Consider the following 23,044-nt stretch of genomic DNA (forward strand, 5'->3'; position numbering starts at 1 on the left):
CCACCAGGCCGGAGCCAATGTTGAAAAGGCCCTGGCCCTGGTTGAGGCTAATCTGACTTCCTTAGGGCCCGGGACCTCTGGAGTGTTGCTATTTATGGACCTTAAGGTCCTCCGCGGGGCATACCACATGCCTTTTCCTAGCAATGAACTGGACCAAGCAGCTAAACGGAGCTCATCAGCGGATGCAGAGGGTTTAAATCCTGCTCCGTTCAGTAGAATTCCATGCAAACTGCATGAAATAACCTGCTAAATCTAGGGGGGCAGGGAGACAAATTTATTTTAACAGCACCTTGCATGGTGCTTTGAAGTCCTTACTCAGGTGGATCTGAAGAGGCAATCCATCTCTACCCACACCCAAACTGGTCACCCTTACTTCTTCTATTACAATAGACAGTCTCTTGTTTCTGATGGCTAAAACTCAGGGGGAATGTTTGCACTGTCATGCTGCAGAAGGAGATGCTAGTAGTGAGGTTACCATCAACTTGTGCTTCTTTCCACAGAACTCAGAACCAGAATGCTTACTGGAGAGGCAATGCCGGAATCACAGCTGGGCGGGCGAACCCCTCTGCTCCTTGACGATAACACTGGCAAAGGGATTTCTGTATCGCTTAGATCGGAGAAGGGCGATGAATGGTTGGTGCGCAATCTAAGCCAGCTTGCGTTCAGACCTGAGGAGCTTAAGAAGATCACATGGTAAAGTCACAGAGGGGTCTCCTGGTCTAGTATCAGCAATCAGGCCCAGGGGATAGGGGTGGGAAACACAGAGGTACAGCTCACTGCTGCGAGGCTGGTGTGCACAAAGTATAGGAGCAAAACACAGAGTTGAAAATGATATTGGTTCCACAGAAATTGCAGAGGTGGGTCAGAACCACAGTCCACTTACTCCTAGAACTCTGCATCCAAGATGCATTTGGGTTAAAGTCTGGTTCTAACGTAAATGGAGAACCTATGGCACGAACCTTGATAGCACAGGATTCTAAGCGCATTCAGTCAAACATGTTTAGACGTCTCCTTCAGACCCACCTGCACAACATGAGAAGATGAAGGGTGGAATAGATGGGGCCAACATGCATGGGATTCTTGGAAGTGGGGCTCGTGTGTGCTTCCCCTCTACCCTGTACTCTCTGATCATGTTGGGAATTCCCTGTTCAGGCATAATGCCTGAACAAGGCAAGGATGCTGCCTGGTATCAGGTGAGGCTCTTTCTTTCTCTATCTAGCCCAGCATTGTCAATTCTGATCTGCATCAACTTCTGAGGTCTCAGTGAGTGGTCCTTTTAACTTCAGGTACTAGGGGTTGAACTGGAAGCCTCCTGCATTCCATCCATGTGCTCTGCCACTGAATCCAGGACCTGGGATTGTTAGGATGGGCCTCTGTAACATCACCTGGCAATGCACAAAGGAAGGGAACTGTTAGATGGCCAGCAAGAAAGCCTCTGAACAAGGCCAGACCCTAACACACCCTGATTCCTATAAAAACTTCTGGCTCAGGCTTGTTCATTGACCAGAACAACTTGCAAACTCTATACTTCCATTTTGACACTTTCCCCTTTTTCCCTGAGATAGCTCAGTCAGCAGAGCATGAGATTTTTATCTCAGAGTTGTGGGTTCGAGCCCCACATTGAGCAAAAGATTGGACTAGATGGCGCTTCCAACTCTACAATTCTGTGATTCTGTGATTCTCTTCTCCACCATTGACTTTACTGGAGCCGAGTCTGACAGATAGCACTTTATGCATGCACCAGATGAGCTTATACGGTTTGTTATTTTGTTGGGCAGGAGAATTGAAATTGGTTTATTCTTTATTGCATAAATGGTGCAATTTTCAAGGTTGTGATTTCAAGCAAATGAACATCTCTAAAGGCTCAGAGAAGTCTATGGAGGAATACCTTGATAGATATTCATGTTGATCTTTAGTAGCACAGTCGATTCAGCAAACCACACTCCGGTTATTCTACAAGCCCCATGATCTGTCACAAAACATGATTATAACAGCTGCACAAGGGAGCAGAGGAAGACGTGCAACTATAAAACGCTCTGGTAAGAATGGTAATGGAACCTTCCTTCTACACGAGAGTGTAAGGCCAATATAAAGTACTAAGTGGCTTCAAATTGAAGCAGTGTTGTCATTTGAGAATACCCTTGAACAGAATCATAAGTTGCTTCAGCAAAACTCACCGTTTTGAAATATCCGATAACAGAGGTTCTGCCAAATATTCCATATGCTCTTTAAAGCAATGCTTCTCAAACTTCCTAAGCTCAGGGGGACCCTTTCCATTCCAATTTGCCTGACATGAACTGTGGCAAAATTTTGGCTTCCTCAAAGGCATGCCATCTGTTTACACAGGAGACAAGCTGGGCATGTGCTAGGCATTGAAAAGAAAGACCTGTGGAGGTGGACAAGCTGCGGGCCATGCCTACTGGCTCCACCCCATGGCATTTATGTACTCAAGCATGGATCGTGAACCTGTATCCTTCCATTGATGGTCTGTGATGAGTCCTAAAACATCTGAAGAGCTGCAGGTTCACCATCTCTACATGAATGGCATGGCTTGCACAGTACATACATCTGGATGACTCCAGGTTCCTGTTTACATGGACTTGAACTTTCCATTTCCCAGGGTTCTGGACTGTGTACACTTTTGCTCCATCGTGCGCCCCCCCCCAACAAAGAAGATGTCCAAAATCACAGTAAAAGGAGAAGATGAGATTTAGGACTCACCCACGGAGAGAGTCTCTACCACAGAAGACAATATCTGAAGCAACTCCCATCAAAGACTTCCATGGAAGGGAAGCATCATGGACCAATTATGCCTTCATCCTCTGTGCCTGAAGAGATAGCTCTCTCCCGCACTGAAGAGGGAAGGGATGCTTCTGTCTCATCCTCTGAACCTCTCTCTGGTACCACACCAAAGTCTTGAGCCTTAAATTTTAACACTTTCCAGTGTTTGGTTGCAAGTGTGAACACAGCATTATAATAGGGCAACAAAACAGCAAGAAAAATGTTAAGAGGTATTACTTATGAAGTAAGACTTCAGGACTCACATTTGTTGTGCGCCACATTGAACTCCTTGGAAGAAAGGTGGGATATAAATGCCACCTTTTTGGCCCAAGGTCACCCAATGGACTTAGTAGCTGAGTGGGGATTTGAACCCTCGTCTCCCAGGTCTGAAACTCTAATCATTACACCATACTTAGTTCTCTGGAGGCTGGTGGCAGAGAAGACCTAAGGTCCAAAATTCAAGTGACAATAAACTGATGGATCAACAGACCAAGTATACCTACTTGTGAGTCACCATACCCAAAAAGGTTGGGAACCACCTGCTCTAGACTACTGTTGGAGCAAGCTTAGACCTAGGAGCTACTAAGTGCCACTGTGAGCTGTCCAGGGTCCTGATGACCTGCAGCCCATTCTGGATGTTTACTGCGCTCAGCCAGGACTCGCCTACAAACCCTGGCTTGGATCAAGCACGTGGTTGTTTTATTAACACGTCCTCTGAATCTCACATTTCTTTTGTTTTATACATGGGCTGACTTATACGAGCTTAAATTTAGAGTCTGACAAACATCTGTGTATGTGTTTTGGTGTTTACGGTTGATTTATGAAGCTGGATTGGAAAACAATATTTACGTGCCTCTATTCCCAAGCCGATAAAAATGTTAATTTACTGTGCCATTCCTCTCCGTGTAGCCACATTAGATTGTTGCTGTGCGCAAGGATTTGAAGCTGCTTTGAGTGAACTGTTCTGTGGGGGTGACTTTTATTAGCTTTATACAATACAATCATCTGATGCACTGTCAGTGTCATAAAATATGTCATTATACCATGTCACAAGGCACGTGGAAAATAATTCAGAATAGGAGAGAGGTGGTTGTTAGTGCAGAGTGTTATAGAGTTGAGATGATGATGATGATTCAAATATTATTTCCTACCCTACCCAAAGAAGTCAGGGTGGCATGCATTGCTTCTCTCTTTTTTTATCAGCACACCAACCCTGTGAGGTAGGTTTAGCAGAGTGATAGCGACTAGCTGATGGCCACCCAAGGAGCTTCACTGTGAAGTGGAATGAGGCACTATGATTTTATGGTTCCTTCCACATTTAATGCCACCAAATGGTTACAAAATGGAATAATTCACTATTAACATTACCCAGTTCTGATCAGGTTTCTATGGGGATGTTTTCCAAGACAGAAGTCTGGCAGCAGCAGCAGCAGCAATATTTTCTTAAGAGACTGAGGCCACTTAGGAACAATTTACTGAACTAATAAGCATCTCGACAAAATGCAAAAGAGTTATTGGCTTGGATCTGGATAGGTCTTCTTCTGTGCCATTCCTTTGCAGCTTCTTTTCTGCAGAGTCAACCGCAAAATGGCTTTAACCAAGTCTAGAGGAAAACCATGGATGCTGGTGTTGAGGAACATCAAGAAAGCTCCCAAAGACCCATCGAGTCTAACACCTTATTCTCATGGTGGCCAACCAGATTTCCATGGGAAGCCAGCCAGCCAGCCAGCAGGATATGAGTGAAACAACTCTTCCCCACTTTTGATTTCTTGCCACTGGTATTGAGAGGAAAACTTCTTCCAAGAAGGTGCGGACTTTGGTGTGAAAGGATTGTGAGCTCGGTTCATTGCTGGGTGCTGCTAACAAATTCCTATACTCAGAATGTGCTCCGAGGCACCCTTTTCTTTCACTCTAAGCATCTTGCCCTTTTGAAAATGGCTCTGATGGGCAGACCTTGGGATTCTAGTAAAAACCAAGCAGATCCGACAAGCCTCAAGTCTGCCTGCCCCTGATTTAAATTATAGTCATTTGTTAAAATGATTTAGTCTACGAATGCCAGATTGAAAATGCTACAGCAGGGATACCACAGGTTCAGTTGCAGATATTTAACGCTAAGAAAATGCAAAGTTGTGGTGTTAAAAAAAAACAAGATAAAAGAAGAAATGAAGGAAAAAGAAAAAAAGCGACAGCTGGATGAAGAAGCTGATCTGATAGGATGATATTCAAATATGAAGCCTGTTGTAGACTGGCTCTACAGATATGCGAAAGAGTAACTGGAGGGAAATAAACAGGATTGAGCTACACCAGCTCCTGGCTGACAAAATTAAATCTCTAGTTTGTGTCTTGGGGTCAGGAAGGCACAAGTTTTTCCCTGGTCTGCACTAGCATGCCTTGATAGTCACCCTCTTCCACACCTATTTTGGAGGTCCCATATTTGGAAGGCTAGATAAAGCCATGGGAGATTCAGAGAGAGGAATCAGACATTAGATCTCCTTCTCCAAGGTCAGAGCTCTCTCTCTCTCCCCAACACTGGAAGGAGAGAGCCAACGTATCCTATGGCCCCAGGGATGTATCTGGTTGAAAAGAATGCTAGACTAGAAAGGCCTTCGATCCAATCCAGCAGGGCTGTTTTTATGGAGACAAAGCTAGTGGTGGGGCCCTAGGTAAAGGGACCCCTGACCATTAGGTCCAGACGTGACTGACTCTGGGGTTGCATGCTCATCTCGCTCTTTAGGCTGAGGGAGCCGGCGTTTGTCTACAGACAGCTTCTGGGTCATGTGGCGAACCAGAGCAGCACACAGAAACACCATTTACCTTCCCGCTGGAGCAGTACCTATTTATCTACTTGCACTTTGACGTGCTGTCAAACTGCTAGGTTGGCAGGAGCAGGGACCAAACAACGGGAGCTCACCCCGTCACGGGGATTCAAACCGCCGACCTTCTGATCGGCAAGCCCTAGGCTCTGTGGTTTAACCCACAGCGCCAACCATGTCCCGGTGGGGCCCTACTTCCCCTTAATTGCATCAATGGATCTCCATGTGTATAATGCACAAAGGCTATAGATTGACCTGCCTTAAAGCATCTTCCTGGCCTGCCTTTCTGCCTGCTTCCTTCCCATCTGGCCTTCTTGTGTCTTCATAAACGAACACAGATGGCGAAATCACCACGAGCCTTCTCTGCACTCTTCTTATCCCATAAGGCTGCCTTAATACCTTTATCCATTGAAAGAAGAAAGAGAGTGCGAGACCATATCTGGAAAGCACAGGACATGGACAAGCGGAAGGTCAGAGGTTCAATCTCCAGCTAAAAGCATCACAGGCGGAAGTGCTGTGAGAGGCCTCTGGCTCAGATTCTGGGAACTTGCTCTCTTTCATACTAGACAGAGCTGAGCTAAATGGCGGCTGGGGAATTGGTGCTGTAGGGCAGGTATATAAAAGATACATTCAAGGTGAACAGCATTTCAGCCAGCAAGATGCTGAGCTTCGGCTGGTTGTATTTTCACACCTCATAATATTTTAAAACTCCAGGTAAGGTGATCGGTTCAGCTAGATGACAATTTCCCCCTCGCTCTCCTTTTTATTATTGCCTCTTAAGGGCGAGTTTAACTAATTGTGGCAGTAGAGGCAGGATGCAATTTAAAACAATTACAGCTTACCATATTTTAAACTACCTTAGCTTTCTGCCTAGATCGGAGAGCACTTTGGCTCGGTCTGAATCTCCAAACAGGCCCTCTGGGAGACGCGCTTTAGATGATATCAACCATTAAGTGGAGGGGGGGGGGAAAGATTCATGCTGTCTGTCTTGGCAGAGTTATTTCCCTCCTTTTGCCCACAGTGAGAAATTGGTTGTTACCATAAATCACAGGGCTTACTTCTAGAGAGGAATTCATACCACTAATGCTCTCACAGAAACCTGCTATGCTCATAGCTGTAGACCAGGAGTGGGAAACCTCAGGTCCAGGGAAGTGGTGTGTGTGTGAGTGGGTTATATGTGGCCCTCCAGTTCTTTCTATCTGGCCCTCAGGAATCTCTCTAGGCCATGCTCCATCACGTCCCACATCCCTCACTGGCTTGGCTCAGCCCTGTCCTTGCATGCTTTTGCCTGGCTGAAATATTGAACTGCAATAATGCCTCTTGTTTGGATAGAGAAAGGTGTGCAGTAATGGCTTGGATGCAGCCTGCTGTACAAAATCAAGAGACACATCTGTTGCTCCACTCACTTTTGCCTCTGGGCACACTTACCACTGGTATGTGGCCCTGAAAAGGTTCCCATTGAAGGAATATGGCCCTTGGGCTATAATATTTATCCCTCCCCTGTCCTAGGCCTTTCCCTCTTTCAGCCCCCTGGTAATTTGTAACAGGAGAGGTCTCTCTTTAGGTTGGGACTGCTGATATTAGAAGACTGCTGTAAGTGGGTCTCTGGGGACAAACCAGATGAGAGGCAGTTCATGTTCACAAGTGCCATCTCTGTTTGGGTATATGGGTGTGTGTGTGTGTGTGTGTGTGTGTGTGTGTGTGTGTGTGCAGGGGGCAATTGCTTGGGCCACATCCATGAAGAGGCCACATCAGCATTGATAATCAACATTGGTAGATTGGGACTGCGATGTTGTTGCCAATTCCCCTCCCCTCCCCACTGGCAAGAATCTCACTAACGAACTCCATAAGCCTAATGGGGGGGAAATAATCACAAAACAAATTCAACTATAGGATGATAATGTCCCCTTGCCATGCACTAACTAAATTAAACACACCTTAAAAACATCAACTGTAGCTGGTAGGTTTCACATCAACAATTAGGCTGCATGTTTTAGAAGTGGAATCTGGTACTCTCACACCTCATCAGCCAGATCTCTGCGCTTTCTGCTTTTGCTGGGAGGACTCACTTATCAGATACTACAGAGGGATGTAAAAGATTTGAGACCACTGCACATAGAATCCTGAGGAGAATTGACAACAAGGAACTGGTTGAAGATTTTCCGCATGTTACCAGAGCTTTCTGCCCTTATCTAGCTCTGCCCATTTGAAGGAGAAAAAACGTTCTCCAAATTATCCTTTATTAAAAATAGATTACGGTCAACAGTGCTGCACTCAAGACTGTCATTATCTTTTCTCTCCACAGAACTTCTGAGAAAAATTACTTTTGATAATCGGCTGTCTGAATTGGCTGCCAAGTTATGTTGGATGGGCGAGGGGGGAGGAGAGAGGAGAGAAAAGAAGAAATCGTAAGATTTACAATAACCCAAATACAGTTTGTCATTATATGTAAAAAAGAGAGAGAGGATCCTTTGCCATTGTTCTAGATGTTTATATTATGTGATAAAACATGAAAAGAGGTTCCCATATGCAGAAGGACTGGAAGTGTGCACCACATTACAAGTGAATCCAATATAGTATTGAATATAGTAATATATGGTGTCTGAAAATATTATATGCATATTTGGGTGGTGTTTTCCCCCCCAGTGGAGAGAAAAATAATATTGACACATGGTACTGTGGGAAGGAAGGAGGTTTCAAATAAACACTCAGCCCTTCTCAGTGTCTTAAAAGGGGCTTGTAATCACCACTCGCTGACTACAGTAACAAGCAATTGCTTGGATGTGTGAATGAGTCAGCACCCAATTTCATATCATTCAAAGTCAACTTTTTAATGGAGACAATTCATCTGTGAGTCACCCAATACTGAGTAATCCAATGACCGGAAACATCTTGTCCAATAGCCTCCCAGCAACTGCTGCATCCGTACAATACATTTAAAGCACCATCGTACCAATTTAGACAGTGATGGTTTCCCACAAATAATTCTAGGAACAGTATTTTATTAAGGGCGCTGAAAGTTGTTAGGAGGTTCCTATTACCTTCCCAGAGCTACAATTCCAGTATAGCCTCACAACCAATGCCTCTTCCCAGAAAACTCTGGGAATTGCCACTTTTTGAGGGGCACAGGGGTCTTTTAACTACTCTCAGCACCCTTAACAAACTACAGTTCCCAGAATTCTTTGGGAAGAAGCCATGACTGTTCGAAGTGGTCTAATATTGCTATAAATGTCTGTTGTGGATGTGGCTCAAGAGTCACCCTCTGGGGCAGCAGAGAACAAACCTTTGTCCTTTTCTGTCTGATAGCCCTAGGATGTCCTCCTTCAATTTTTCTGAGGGACGAGGCAAACCATTTGAAAAGAATCAGGGTCATCTGAGACCACAGGGGTGGATTCTCCAATAGCAAAACCCACAAAGCTAAGAAAAGTAAATCACACAGCAATGGAACTCCAGCATTGTGGCTGAACACCAACTCCATGTGTGAAAGAAGCAAAGAGCGGGAGGCAATCCAGGCAGGGGGTTATCAAGAGAAGGATAACATAGCAGCTCTTCCTATTTGCACTGTGCTCTTGCTCTACATGAGCCAACTTACAATCACCAGATAGAATCAGAGGGCTGTGTATAGCACTTGGTTTTTTGCAATCTCAGTGGCAGGGATGAATGGAAAAACAGTGCATTGCTGTAAATGACTAGTAAATGTGAGGGATGTGAGGACTGGGAGGGATGGCTTGTGGGGTTAGGACTGCTAGCTTTGAAATACAAAATTCAGATGCCAGGGCAGGGCATGAGGACAGAGCCCAAAGCAGGTTGCTGGAAGGGTAGAGTTGGACACATGTTCATCACCCAAAAAAGAGGGCAAATGATGACACGGATCTGCATAACATTTGGATATGCTAATGCTTATGAAGATCAAACCTATCCATTCTTAAGGAAATCAGCCCTGAGTACTCACTGGAAGGATAGATCCTGAAGCTGAGGCTCCAATACTTTGGCCACCTCATGAGAAGAGAAGACTCCCTGGAAAAGACCTTGATGTTGGGAAAGATTGAAGGCACAGGGAGAAGGGGACGACAGAGGACGAGATGGTTGGACAGTGTTCTCGAAGCTACCAGCACGAGTTTGACCAAACTGCGGGAGGCAGCGGAAGACAGAAGTGCCTGGCATGCTCTGGACACGACTAAACCACTAAACAGCAGCAACAACAATGCTTATGTAAGGATGCATATTTGTAAATGCTACAGTGAAAATACAAGACCTCTCACCATAGCAGGGAAGAAGCTGTGCCTGCTCAATCGAACCATTGGTGGGCAACTTTAAGGTCCATCCTGCCCTCCTTTCTTCCCGTTCTTTATTTTTAAACTGGACTTGGACCAGACTGTAGTGTATGTGTTACCAGCTAAATAAGTGCCACATGGCGCCTTTAAGAGAAGCAACTTTGACCAGAAGACCAGCTCCTGGAGAGCTAACCCAGTGGTGTGGCCTGGCTCCCAGGCCTCATGAAGAATAAAGTCTGCTATAGCATTCACTCAGGTTTTAGTGAGTTTCTGCGAAAACAGCAGAGGACGAAATACAGAACCACCCTTCCAGTACAGGGCTGTACTTTAGCACCTGGCCTCCCTAGGTGGAGCCCAATTCTTTTAGGCAGGTTTGGGGGCTAGCGAGCCCAGAGTTTGGTTGTGTGGCCAGTGCAGTTCACCCAAAATATACCGCTTTAAAAGTCAAGCAGGTTAGGGAGGAAAAACAACAGCAAGCCTTCCTTATTTATGTTCTGGCAAGTACCTGAAAGCAGAACAACTAAAGAAACCTGCGTGTTTTTTTCTGGTCATTTGACCATTATGTGAGATGGGATGGAAATAAATAGCTGTGGACCCTCATCTATGAAGGCCTACATTAAACCGAAGTCCTTTCAACACTCCACAGTGACTGCTATTTTTCTTTTTTTATTCTTATTTTGTTCTGACCCTGCTGTTCTGGTGATTGCAGCCATCTCTCTCCTGCTAGCTTAACAACCCAGCTGTAGCTTGGCATACTTTAGAGGTGCACATTCGAGGTCTCGCCACCACCACCACCGACATTTGAGCCATTAGACACAGCAATATATCTTTTGGGGCTTCATTAGAGGCTCCAACTATTATAACAGAACCATTTGAGAGCAATTTTACCAACGCACATACCTCTCCAACGTGTGGCCACACAGTGAAGGATTATCCTAACATTGCGGCATTCATTTCTTTGCTGCACAGAAAATGTCTCTGACTTGCAATTCAGGCCCAATTAGCATAATTAGCCATATCGCATACAATTAGCCATTGCCGGCGGATGCAAAACGCGGACACCAGGCTAGTCGTCAATAATTTTAACGACTGTACATTTAATATCGCATTTGAGAGGCTGTTTGTACCTGCTTTTCATAAATAATCCATTTCTTCGAGGATGCTATTTGTCTTCAGTAATGAATAAGTGACATATTTCTCCTTTGCTTTCCCAGCACGCAGAACCAGCCTCAGCCATTCAGTGACTGCTAACTGTGCATTAATATACAAAAAAGGAGATACTCAATCCTGTAACCCTATCTCGGTTTTTCAAAGTGTGTCAAGTCAATAGTGCAAAGACTAAAGTTACTCGCCTACTTTCAGCTGCCTACCTTTCAGACATGTTGCGCAGCTGCGTGAAGCTTTCAAGGCTCCCATGAAGCTATTTGCCTTCCGAAAAAGCATCTCCCCCCATCTTTCCTCTTCCTGGCTTTGCAACACGGCATCCCTTTGACAGAAACACAAAAACCCCTTTGGGGTCTTGGCTGGAACTCTTTGGATTCAGTGTCGCTAAGGAGACAGCCTGCTCGACTCGCAATGCTCGTCCACCTGAAGGAGGTACTGTTACCAATCTCTTAAGTGCATCGAAGGATTTCCTGTGTGGTTCCAGCCAATAGCAAAGAAGCCTTTATTTCTTCGGGAGTTTTCTAGAGGCTGACAACACACACGAGGTTATACATGTTTCATCAATGGGATAAATCTGCCACGTTCTCAATTATTTCCAGATACTAGCATTTTTTATTACCCGATTAAAGAGGAATGGCAGAGTAGCAGTTAGGTTTTGCCAGGGGGCCATTTTGAGAACGGATTAAAGCAGCCAAGCCCAGCTTGGTGCTTTCCAGAAGTTTTGAGCTACAGTTCCCATCATCCCTGGTTACTGGCTGATTGGAGTTGTGGTTCGAAACAACTGGAGGGCATCAGCTTGGGGAATGTCGAATCAGAGTATGGAGGATCAAGACTGAAGTCCCTGTTCTCCAAAGTGTATTGTGGCAGAGTGTGTGGTCTGCCTGGGTAGCTCAGGCCTGGTTTGATCCAAGAAAACACACGTGGCAAAAAGGAGTGTTGGGCCCTGGTGGGCAGCCCCCTTACCCACTTGTGATTGGCCAAGCAGATAGCCAGCCAATCAGGACGTTTTCCATAATTAAAAATATGTATGAATTTTTTCTTCTTCATTTCTCACTTCCCTCTGTGGCCCTCTAGCCTCGTGCTGTGGCCCTCCACTTTCGCGATTTTCACCTGTGGCCTCCTTGGAATATCCTAGTGTCTCCCAGGGGGCTATATGGCCTTCGATTGGGAAACACTGGGTTAGAACAAGGTGCTGATAACACCAAGGTAGTAGGTTCAATCCCCATATGAGACGGTTGCATATTCCTGCACTGTGGGGAGTTAGACTAGATGATCCACAGGGTTGCTTTCAACTCTATATTCTATGATTCTATGACAATTGGCCTACCTGCTAGCTCTTCCATTTATTCTACAATCCCTATAATGTGGAGGAACAGAAATAGTAGTGGTAATAATAATAATAATAATTTATTAAATGTACTCTGCCCATTTGTCCGGGCCTCCCCAGCCACTCTGGCTGGCTCCCAACAGAATATTAAAAACACGATAAAACATCAAACATTTAAAACTTCCCTAAACAGAGCTGCCTCCAGATGTCTTCTAAAAGTCAGATAGTTGTTTATTTCCTTGACATCTGATGGGAGGGCATTCCACAGGGCAGGTGCTACTACCAAGAAGGCCCTCTGCCTTCAAACATACAATAGCTCTGGTATAAATATGCCACAATGAAGCTGCTTTGGTTTGAGGCATCTAATCATAAGCCTGCATTTTATTAATGTTTGATCAGGGCTTGTATATTAAAGAGAGCTTAAAGTTTTTCAAAAGTTTCATGCCAGGCAGAAGACCAGCTGCTTAGAGAACCTTGGCAATGTTTTCCTCCTAGACAAGGGGCCCCTTGATTTATAGCAGAAAACAATTCTCAAAGTCGTAAAAGGGGGAATTACAGGCTGAGAGCGAGGACACTGACCCTACATGTTACAGAAGATAAAAAAAGCAGAGATAAACATAATTAGGAATGAGTAAATAGTAAAATAATACCAATGTGCCTCCCAGTAAAATGAGCCAGATCTTCTTCCTAAGGTTAAAAAGGCCAAGAGCAATGGAGAAGCATCTAGCTGGCAGAAAGAGAGCATTTTTGGGAAGTCTTTTCTAAAGCTGTTTCTTTCTTAAACTGAGAGAGTTAAAGGGCAATAACTGTTGGGAAGAGCTAATGGGAAAAGCAGCTGGCTGAAGGGGGGGTGTAAACTGAAGAGGCTTCTTTTGAAGCTGTTTTCTACTAAGTTCCTTTTTTACTTTACAAAGGCCTTATTCCTTTTAAAAGGCTACCTATGTTATGTATTAAATATATTGGCTTAAATGTAATTATGCAAAGGATTTAAGAAATGCTAGATTCTTATTTCATATAGTTGTAAGAGTTGTATTTATCCTGAAATTAAGTCAGCCACCAGCCTAGCCCCCCTGCCAGACAGGAGACGCCATCGAGCACTCCTGATATATAGTTGTCAGGCATTTGTTTAGAAACCTTCAAATGAAGGAAATCTTTCAATGTTGATGTGAACTCAAGATCCTTGACATATGTTTAAGATAAAAATTTAAGATTAACCATTTGTTTTAGAAGGCAATAGGGCAAGGAGGGCAAGAGGTGAGCTGGTAATTAAGATTCCTTGTTGAGACACATGTAAGATATATTACTACTTATTTGTCATTTATAGATGTAACAATATATAGCTCTTTGTGTTCCATATAAGGACAGGAGGATATGGGTGTATCTTTTGTGATTGGTTCTAGCAAACAACCAATAGGAATTTCAACCAGGCTGATTGGACAGAGGCAGCCACAGGAGGAGCAAAGGGGGCTGGATTAAGGGAATATAAGTGCTGGCCATAATGGCAGGAGACCAGGCCAGAGCTTGGTAACCATATACCACTGTGCCTCTCATTTATTTGTCTGACAAATAAATTATTATTTTAATTTCTCTATTGCTGCGTTGAATATTTCATTCCAGCTAAGCGTTAACCACAAGCAGGGTGCTACAGGTTTAGACTAGTTATAGAATACATGGAGTGTAGAAGCAGGGAATCTATGGCCACTTCCCATCAGCCATTGACTATGCTCTCTGGGGCTGATGGGAGTTGGAGTCCAGCAGCGTCTGAAGGGTCACAGGGTCTGTATTAGTGTAAAATAAATAAATAAATTCGACACCCACAAAATTTGTAATCAGGACTGAGTGGGAACCTTGACTTGATTAAGGCTGAGTGGGCGCCTTGATATGATGGGTTTGCTGTGATTATATATTTTAAAAAGTCAATGGAAAATGTTAACCTTTTGCATGTTTTTCTCTAGGCCATGTTAATAGCTTATTAGCTCATTATCTACTTATGTGTTGGACGGCTCCGTTAATTGAGTTACATTTATTGATCAAATGAACTGTGTTTTGCAAAACAAATACTTAACTACAGGGGTTTTTGACTTTTGAAAAAACGACAACAAAATAGCATGCTCGCTGAGCACCCAATCACATGGGCACAGATTTGCCTATATGTTCATTTTTTCACCTTGCAAAAATAGATTTAATAAATGCAGTTGCAAAGCCGCTCCGGGAATGCATCTATTGCATTGTTATTTTGTCCTATGGGTCTCTGCTCCACAATTCTTTCCTAACAACAACTCTGAGTAGGTTAGTCTGAGAGGTACTGCCTGAAGCAGTCATGTAGCGAGCCTTATGCCCGAGTGGGGATTTCACCACAGGTATAGCCCGATAGAGGAAGGTGAGTGATGTCAGTCAAGAGGTGTCCACAAATCGGCATGCATGCAAATACTCTATCAGATTTTGATTTCCTCATCCCTAGGCCTGAACTGAGCTAAATGCTTGAGCAGCCACAAGAGGAGAGGAAAACCAACATCTGTATTGTGGGGAATGATGCCACTAGGAAGGCTAGGGCCTAAGGCACGACCCCTATCGGTGACCCCCGGGGGAGCTCCTAGTTGATGTGTATCAGCAGGACTTCCCTTACAGGTGGTTAACCCTTCCCGGACTCCTTGCAGACGGGCTGGAGTCAGATATAGTCAGTTAGATCCAATGCCTAAGCTAGGGTTACCAGACGTCCCCGGTTTCTGGGGACAGTCCCTGGATTTGCAAATCTGTCCCCAGACAAATTCTGTCCCCAGAATTGCAAATCTGTCCCCGGGAAACTTGGCAGCGGCAGCCTCAGTAGCCCGGAGCCAGCCTGGTAGTGCAGTTGGCTCTGGCTGACTTCAGGAGCTGCTCCTCCTGAAGTCCTCTCAGGAATGGCAGATGCCACAGCAGTGAGCAGCTCCTGAAGTCAACCAGAGCCAACTGCGCTACCAGGCTGGCTCCGGGCTGCTAATTGCCGCTGCCACCACCACTGCAAAAGGGGTATGGGGGTCATTCAGTGGTACAGATCTCCTGCCCCCTTCCCCCTTTGTTTTGACTGATCGGGGGAGGCTCAGGAGTTGCGGGTGGGCGGGCGTTGCCCAGTTTTTTTAAAACTCTGCGCTTTTGTTTCACAGGGTGCAAAAGAAGGGCTTTGCACGTTTATAGAATATGCACATGTGCTTGGACCCAGGGTCTTTTGCCTCACCATCCCTGCTACTGGCTCCCTGTTGCTACTCAGCTTCAAAAAAAGTGTGCCCGGATTCATTGAAAAAAATCTGGTAACCATAGCCTAAGCTAATACTGTAACCAATAAAGTTGTGGCCTTTTTTAGCCCATTAACCTTAAATATTTGAGTCATGTGTCTTTATTCTACCAAGGGGGGGGGGATCAGGACCTTGCCATGCAAGGCCACTTCCTCCTTAAGGAGGAGGTGGTGTTGTGGGCTCTCACGACCCTCCCACGTGCGCAGGGGTGGGTAGCCAGCCCTGCGCGACTGGGGGATTCCCGGCTGCGTCACTGGCCAGGCCGACCAATCCAGTTGGTCTGGGGGTGTGGCCTGCCCCATAAAGGCAGGACGCAGCCGGGAGATCTCTCTCTTTCCTGCTTCCAGCTGCTCCGGTTTTCCCACCCTCCCGCCCTTTAAGGTTTTCATCTCTTTTGGCATTGCTATGGACTTCGGTTGGTTGCCGTTGAGGGGCCTGGTAGGAATTTTTCCACTAGGCAAATTGGCACCAGCCACTTGGTTTCCGCCTACCTCGTAGCAAATTGTCACAAGTTTTAAGGTTTGGTGGTTAGGTGTTGGAATGTTTCTGGAGAAGAGAAGAGTGGAGGTAGTGCCATCACCTGCCCCACATAGTGAAGGGTATTCTGTTAAAGGATTCCGGGGGCCGTGGCCCTGTCTGAAGCCTAGGAAGGTTAGGGCCTAAGGCACAATCGCTATCAGTGACCCCTGGGGGAGTTCATAGTTGATGTGCATCAGCAGGACTCCCTCTACTGGTGGTTAACTCCTTCCTGAACTCTTTGCAGACGGGCTGGAGTCAGATATACCACTCATCACCTGTAACCAATAACCACCTGTGGCCTTTTTTTAGCCCATTAACCTTAAATATTTGAGTCATGTGTCTTTATTCTACCCGGGATGGGGGGGGGGTTCGGGACCTTGCCACACAACCTCCCTCACCCCCAATGCAAAACCCATTCACACATACGCACTGGTTGCTATGCAGTAACTAAGGCTTGAACTATTTGTCATCAAAGTTGATATATTCAGCACTGCTCACAACTAAGGTTTTCAATCCAATTGGGTTAAAAACACAGCTTCCTTTTAAATGGATAGAATACAATGAAGAGGTTCGATACACATTTTCAAAAAGCATTATTTTTGAACACATCAGAAGCATAAATATCTCTAATAAGCATTAACATATTTGATGGCCAAGTACACAAGTTCTGCTTATTAGCATTGTCAGTTTACTGAAAGCATGTTTAAAGATGCATTTTAATTGTAACACTTTCTCCTGGAAATTAGTCATGTCTTATTTCAAATTAGTCTCTTTCTCCTGATTCCCCCCCCCCCCAAGTCACATACCCTCTTTTTGAAGTCATGAATGGCCATGTATTTGCTTGGAATACACTGCTCCATGGCAAATTATTATTTTTTTCTACTTCTTGGTTTCAATGGTAAGACTTTTTCAAGCCTCCAGACTGTTTATTTTCATAGTACAATACTAATGTTGTGGTCTTATTATTGATAGTGCCGCTGCTGTTTTACTGTTATCGTAATTGTGTTCCGTGATTTGTAATGAAAAGTTTTGTTTCTTTTTATGTAAACACCTTTTGGGTCACTTTCAGCACATTCAATAAAAGCAATAAAAATAAAATAAGTAAGTCTCAGTGCACTTTGCTTCAAAGGAAGGGCAGCGTAATATTCACACCCCTTTCCCCCAAGGAGAGCAAAGCAATGCAGGTCTATTATATATAAACCATTTACATATATATTACATGCCTCATTGTGAATAATACAATTGCACTGTTTCTGAGTGGCTCTGTGAGTCTAAAGTTTCTCAAGGTCACTTTGGAACAAGACTGAGAGTTTCTAGCACTGAATTGAAAGGGAGAATCCATTTGTGCACTGGGCATTGTACTCATCTGCCGATGCACTAAGTATGCCCATGTTCATTGCTCCACGTATTTAATGACCTCACTTTGGGATTGTGCTCGTTCTGTAGTCTAGACTCTTCCATTAGCTTGTGTCCATCACTGTTGCTCTAACTTGCGAGGAAGGCCCTGGGGGAAGCTGCAGTCAGCGTCTTTGAAAGACAAAGTTGTAAGACGCCAGTCAGCTTCCCTTGGGCTACAAGAGCAGAAGCCAATGGAATATCTGAGTGTGCTGTTTTCCTGGTCGAAATGTGGGCTGATGCTGAGGCAGCAACATTCCCCTTGCTCCTCAATTATTTGTCATCTCCCCAACTGAAGCAATATTTAAAGAGACAACAATCTCACACGTCGCCAACAGACTGAACGCATTCGATGTTCAAAATAAAACATAGCAGTGTTCTGCTCCAGATACTTCATCAACCAAAGAGGAGTTTCTGTAACCTGTATGCGTTATACATGGTTCTGGCAGTACCTTCACTGCGAGAAGTGAGGTTACAGGGAACCAGGCAGAGGGCCTTCTTGGTAGTGGTGCCCGCACTGTGGAACGCGCTCCCGTCAGATGTTAAGGAAATAAACAACTATCTGACTTTTAGAAGACTTCTGAAGGTAGCCCTGAATAGGGAAGTTTTTGTTTTTGTTTCTTGAATTTTTAGATGCTTTATTGACAATCTTATATAACTAATATAGTGTACATTTTCTTAAATAAACAAAAATATAAACCGTATAAACAAAAGCATATACAAGTGATTTTCTATATATTTACAGAAATTAAGCTTAATTTATATTTTTACTACCTCTTATTTTCTTGTCTATTTACTAACATAAATTAAAAGAATATAATTGGGCTCCCTATCATTTCCCGGTGTGTACTCTCATTCTGATAATGAATGTACCTGTCATTATTAGCTTATTCTTTATATTTTTTCTAATACATTCTTACAACAGTTTGTACCGTTTGTCTTATTTCTCATGAATAGGGAAGTTGTTTTTTTTTAGTGTTTTACTGTGCTTAATGTTTTTAATTTGTTGGAGGCTGCCCAGACTGGCTGGGGCAGCCCAGTCAGAGGGACAGAATATAAATAATACATTCTTATTCTTATTTATCTGCATAAAGTATTCTGCACATTTCGGCTGTTTGGGTATGCTGAGAGTTGTTAGCATACCCTATTCCCCTTATGGGCCTACCATTCCTAGAGTCCATTCCTATCTGCAAGGAACTCTGGGAATTGTGGCTGTGTGGAGAAAATGGGGGTCTTCTAACAATTCTCAGCACCTTTAACAAACTACAGCTCCCAGAATTCTTTGGGAGAAGCCACAACTGTTTAAAGTGGTAACCTGGTGTTTTAAAATTATGATGTGAATGTGGCCAGACACAGCACAGCACAATTCCTTAGTGCTCTAAAGCAGGGGGTGGGGGAAATCTTTTTCAACCTGAGGGCCACATTCCCGCATGGGCAGCCCTCTGGAGGCCAGCTGGGCAGTGCCAGAGGCAAACATGGGAGGAGCAACAGATGTGATTCTTTGCATAGTAGGCTAAGCTCCATCCAGACAAAAGCGAGAAGTTTTTACTTGTGCACAGTTCTTTGATCCATCCACAGAAAGCAAGCAAGAAAAATGGTCACAGTCCAAGCACATATTCTAGTCACCAAAGGCATTTGAAAAGGGCATAGAGCAGGCATATCCAAAGTCCATCTTGGCGGCCCCTGTGGCAGTTTATTTCCTGGGGTAAAAAAGCTCAAAAACTTCAATCCTAAAAAAAGGTCAACAACTTTGGTCGGCCCCCACGGCCCTTCTCTTCATCAAATCTGGCCCTCTTTGAAAAAAGTTTGGACACCACTGGTATAGAGCAAAGCCAGGTGTGGCCACAGGAAGGACCACATTTGGCCTCCAGGGCTGGCATTCCCCACCCCTGCTTTTAAAGAGACACAGAAGGAGAAAGAACATGCCAAACTCTTACCGCACTGAAAAATCTCCAGCCCAAAGCACTGTGCAAATTGAGTCACAGAAGGTGTCCGTTTTGTTCACCGCAATTTACAAAGGGCTGAAAACCCCTTTGAACTATGGTTTGTAAAAAAGTAATTTTGCTTCTTAGGGCACAGTGACATCTGGTGGTCTATACCTCTTAAGGTTATGAGCATCGATTACTTTCCCTTTGGTTTTCCATCAACCTATTTTAAGGCAGTGGGTGTGATTCTCCATTGCAGTCCTGCAGAGGCCTCTGCTATATCTGAGGCAGGGAGGGGAGAGGAATTTGTCTTTTAGGATCACTAGCACCTCTTTTTTTTCTGCCAAGGGGATAATGTGTCAGGGTGGGGGGGTGGGGGCTGCATGCTGGCAATGGGCAGGGCCAGATCCGGTGGTGAATGGAGTCCAGGGCTACTCATCGGAAGACCACCCTCTTTTCAAATGTGAGTGGTGGACAGAGCCAAATCCAAAAAGATGCAGTCTCTCTCTCCTCTTGCCTGCCTTCCCCCTCTTTCTGTCACTCCTCCCTTCTCTCGCTTCCTCCCCATCCAGCAGGCTGCCAAAGAAGGGACAGATTGCTTTTGTCACAGCCCTGAATTACTTATGTAGAGAGGGCTTTCTCCCTCACTCTCATCACTCCTGAGAAGTCCCCAGGCTGGGGAAAAAGGCAACCCTCCTTCGCCTTTTCAGTGGCCTTTGAATGCAGAGTTTTGATATATTTGTTTGTTATCCTTTTTTTTTTTGACCCTGCCCTTCCTTCAAAGAGAGCACAGGGCACTGTGCATACAACCTAACATAAGAACAAAATGTAACTTTGAAACAGTCCCTGGTTAAGGGGAAAGCTCCTTTCTCACACAGTTCAAAGTAACAAAGTGTTTATTGGGTCCAGATACAAGACAAAGCTAAACACTTCTGTCTATTAGATACAGTTCTTCTGGTCTCTGTAGTTATGATACATATGTGCAGAGAGATCTACTAACGCTTTCACTGTGCTAGCTCTGCGGTTCGAATCCCTGTGATGGGGTGAGCTCCCGTTGTTCTGTCCCAGCTCCTGCCAACCTAGCAGTTTGAAAGCATGGCAGTGCAAGTAGATAAATAGATACCACTGTGGTGGGAAGGTAAACAGTGTTCCTGTGCACTCTGGTTTCCAGCATGGTGTTCTGTTCCAGAAACAGTTTAGTCATGCTGGCCACATGACCTGGAAAGTTGTCTGTGGACAAACGCCAGCTCCCTCAGCCTGAAAGCGAGATGAGCGCCACTCCCTATAGTCACCTTTGACTGGACTCAGCCATCCGTTTTTTAACTTGCTGCGTAAAACCCACAGCCTCTTCCTCTCACTCTCACAGATTCAGAGTCAGACCCTGACAGCAAACAGGACAGGACACAAAAATGCAACAGGATTCAACCTAACAGATATAATGAAAGCAGTGCCCTAGAGCAGAGCTTTCCAAACGGTGTGTCACAACATGTTAGTGTGTCAGCTGCAGTGTGTAGGTGTATCGTGCAAACACTCTTATAAGGGTTTGCTAGTAAAACTGAATGACTGTGTTGCCAAATGAGGCACGTCTAAAAAGTGTGTCACCATCATGAAAAGTTTGGGAAGCTCTGCCCTAGAGACTATTATACCCATCTCTGCATTCCTGTACTAATGAGTGAGGTGAATGATTCAGTAAGTCATACTGTGGCGTTTGCCCTCCTAGGTGGGTCATAAGGAAAGGGTTAAATGAGTGTGAAGTGATTGGCCAGTGGGAAACCCAAGGGGAGGAGTTAGAGTGAGAGTTGGAGTTGTTTGGAAGTCAGTTGGGAGTTGGAGAAGGAAGAGGGAGGATAGGTCTGTGGGTTGGTCGAGTTTTGATGTGAGAGAGTGAGAGAAACTGATAGGAGGAGTCAGATAGACAGTTGGGATAATCAGTTAGCAGTTATTAGGAAGGTATAGGCCGGTACAGAAACTAAGGATGAGAAACTGACAAGAAAAGTTAACTGAAACCATAAACTTGTTCATGCTTATAAAATAAACTTGATTATTTGTTTTAATGTTAACAACTGTCTGGACTCAGTGTGTACCCGAGAGAAACGGGTTGGTGCTAGCGGGGAAGTGATCATAGTGGTGGCACAGGGATCAATAGACCGTCAAACGTCCGGGGACCCTGTGTGATTGCCACACATACACTTGACCTTGCTCTGTTTCTGTGGTAACCCAGTGCACCTGCTCTCTTACCTCCGAAGATCCAGACCTGCGGGTGTGTCTGTGTGTGTGCTAACTCAAGACATGAGACCAAGCACTTTGCCATTGAACCCATTGTTCACATTGCACCAACAACCTCCACCCTCGACCAGCATGTGGACCTTGACAGGTTACCCCAAGGAAATATGGCTGCTGCCTGCCCCTGGATTAAGCACTTCTTAGTGGCACCCACGCCAGCCTTCATTCAGGCAGAGGTTTTGAGCATCCCCTGCTAGCTGATCCTTCCAGATGGAGATGCTAGGGAGTGAACCTGGGACCTTCTGCATGTGCTTTGCAACTGAATTATTGCCCCCAAGCAGCACAGAACATATTTTATTTAAACTGGGATTGTGAGGGTTTTTTAGGAGGGTCATACTCCACGGTTTAAGGGAGGCGGGTGGCGCTGTGGGTAAACCACAGAGCCTAGGACTTGCCAATCAGAAGGTTGGCAGTTCGAATCCCCGCGACGGGGTAAGCTCCCGTTGCTCGGTCCCTGCTCCTGCCAACCTAGCAGTTCGAAAGCACGTCAAAGTGCAAGTAGATAAATAGGTACCACTCCAGCGGGAAGGTAAACAGCGTTTCCATGTGCTGCTCTGGTTTGCCAGAAGTGGCTTAGTCATGCTGGCCACATGACCCAGAAGCTGTACGCCGGCTCCCTTGGCCAATAAAGCGAGATGAGCGCCGCAACCCCAGAGTCAGCCACGACTGGGCCTAATGGTCAGGGGTCCCTTTACCTTTACTCCACGGTTTAGTTAGCTGGATCCTGCCCTCCTCCCCAAAGTTATGGTTGAATTGCAATACTTGCTTCCTCAACCTCCAGTGGCAGTCTTGTTGTAAGATTACGCATTTAATCATGGCGGGAATGGATTACTTCCTTGATCTTGCTATCAGGGCTCTAACAAAGGCATAACATACATTGATCCAGCTTCTGCAAAGGTTTGATATGACTCAGCAAGACAGTCTTGATGATAAATGTTGGCGAGAAGGGGGGAAAACATCTGGAGAAACACAAGCACAACACATTTGAACTAAACGATCACTTACTCATTTCTGTCACTGTATGACTCCTGGTCTCACAAGCATTCATTTTATACATTGAGATAGACATTTATTTGCTGGAGTCAATGAGAATCTTGCCCTGTTTGTCAACCCTGTTTTTATTGCCGTTTGCAGCTTTCTAATGTTCATTTTCAAATCAGGATGCGAATAATTTTCCCTGCTTCAGAGATTTTCCAATGACTGTTTATACTGTGGAATTTACAGACTTGGAAGAACTGTCAAAATGCAACCACCACAAAATAATCACAGGCTTCTAAGTGGTTTAATGATG

The 23,044-nt window shown here is 44.9% G+C and overlaps 1 protein-coding gene and 1 long non-coding RNA gene across 5 annotated transcripts in view; both read right to left on the minus strand.

Annotated features, from left to right (window-relative positions):
* The window catches only part of LOC308585083 (acidic leucine-rich nuclear phosphoprotein 32 family member B-like), a 28,047-nt gene extending 16,582 nt beyond the window's left edge, over window positions 1-11,465 (minus strand). The window contains exons 1-2 of one of the 4 annotated variants that reach the window (XM_081190638.1): window positions 11,239-11,465; window positions 523-668 (exon numbers count right to left, since the gene is read on the minus strand). In XM_081190638.1, coding sequence (XP_081046764.1) covers window positions 523-668; window positions 11,239-11,311 — 219 coding nt within the window. In that variant the 5' untranslated portion in view covers window positions 11,312-11,465. Of the gene's footprint in view, window positions 1-475; window positions 677-10,995; window positions 11,116-11,238 lie in introns of those variants that run through there. The other 3 variants (XM_081190639.1, XM_081190640.1, XM_081190641.1) reach the window with 3 other exon arrangements.
* A 1,271-nt stretch (window positions 11,466-12,736) lies between these two features.
* The window catches only part of LOC308585209, a 493,513-nt gene continuing 483,205 nt past the window's right edge, over window positions 12,737-23,044 (minus strand). The window contains exons 2-3 of the long non-coding RNA XR_014007153.1: window positions 13,270-13,493; window positions 12,737-13,142 (exon numbers count right to left, since the gene is read on the minus strand). This is a non-coding gene — a long non-coding RNA (uncharacterized lncRNA). The remainder of the gene's footprint in view (window positions 13,143-13,269; window positions 13,494-23,044) is intronic.

This window comes from Podarcis bocagei, assembly GCF_964188305.1.
Source record: "Podarcis bocagei genome assembly, chromosome: 4".
In the NCBI taxonomy this organism is placed as follows: domain Eukaryota; kingdom Metazoa; phylum Chordata; class Lepidosauria; order Squamata; family Lacertidae; genus Podarcis; species Podarcis bocagei.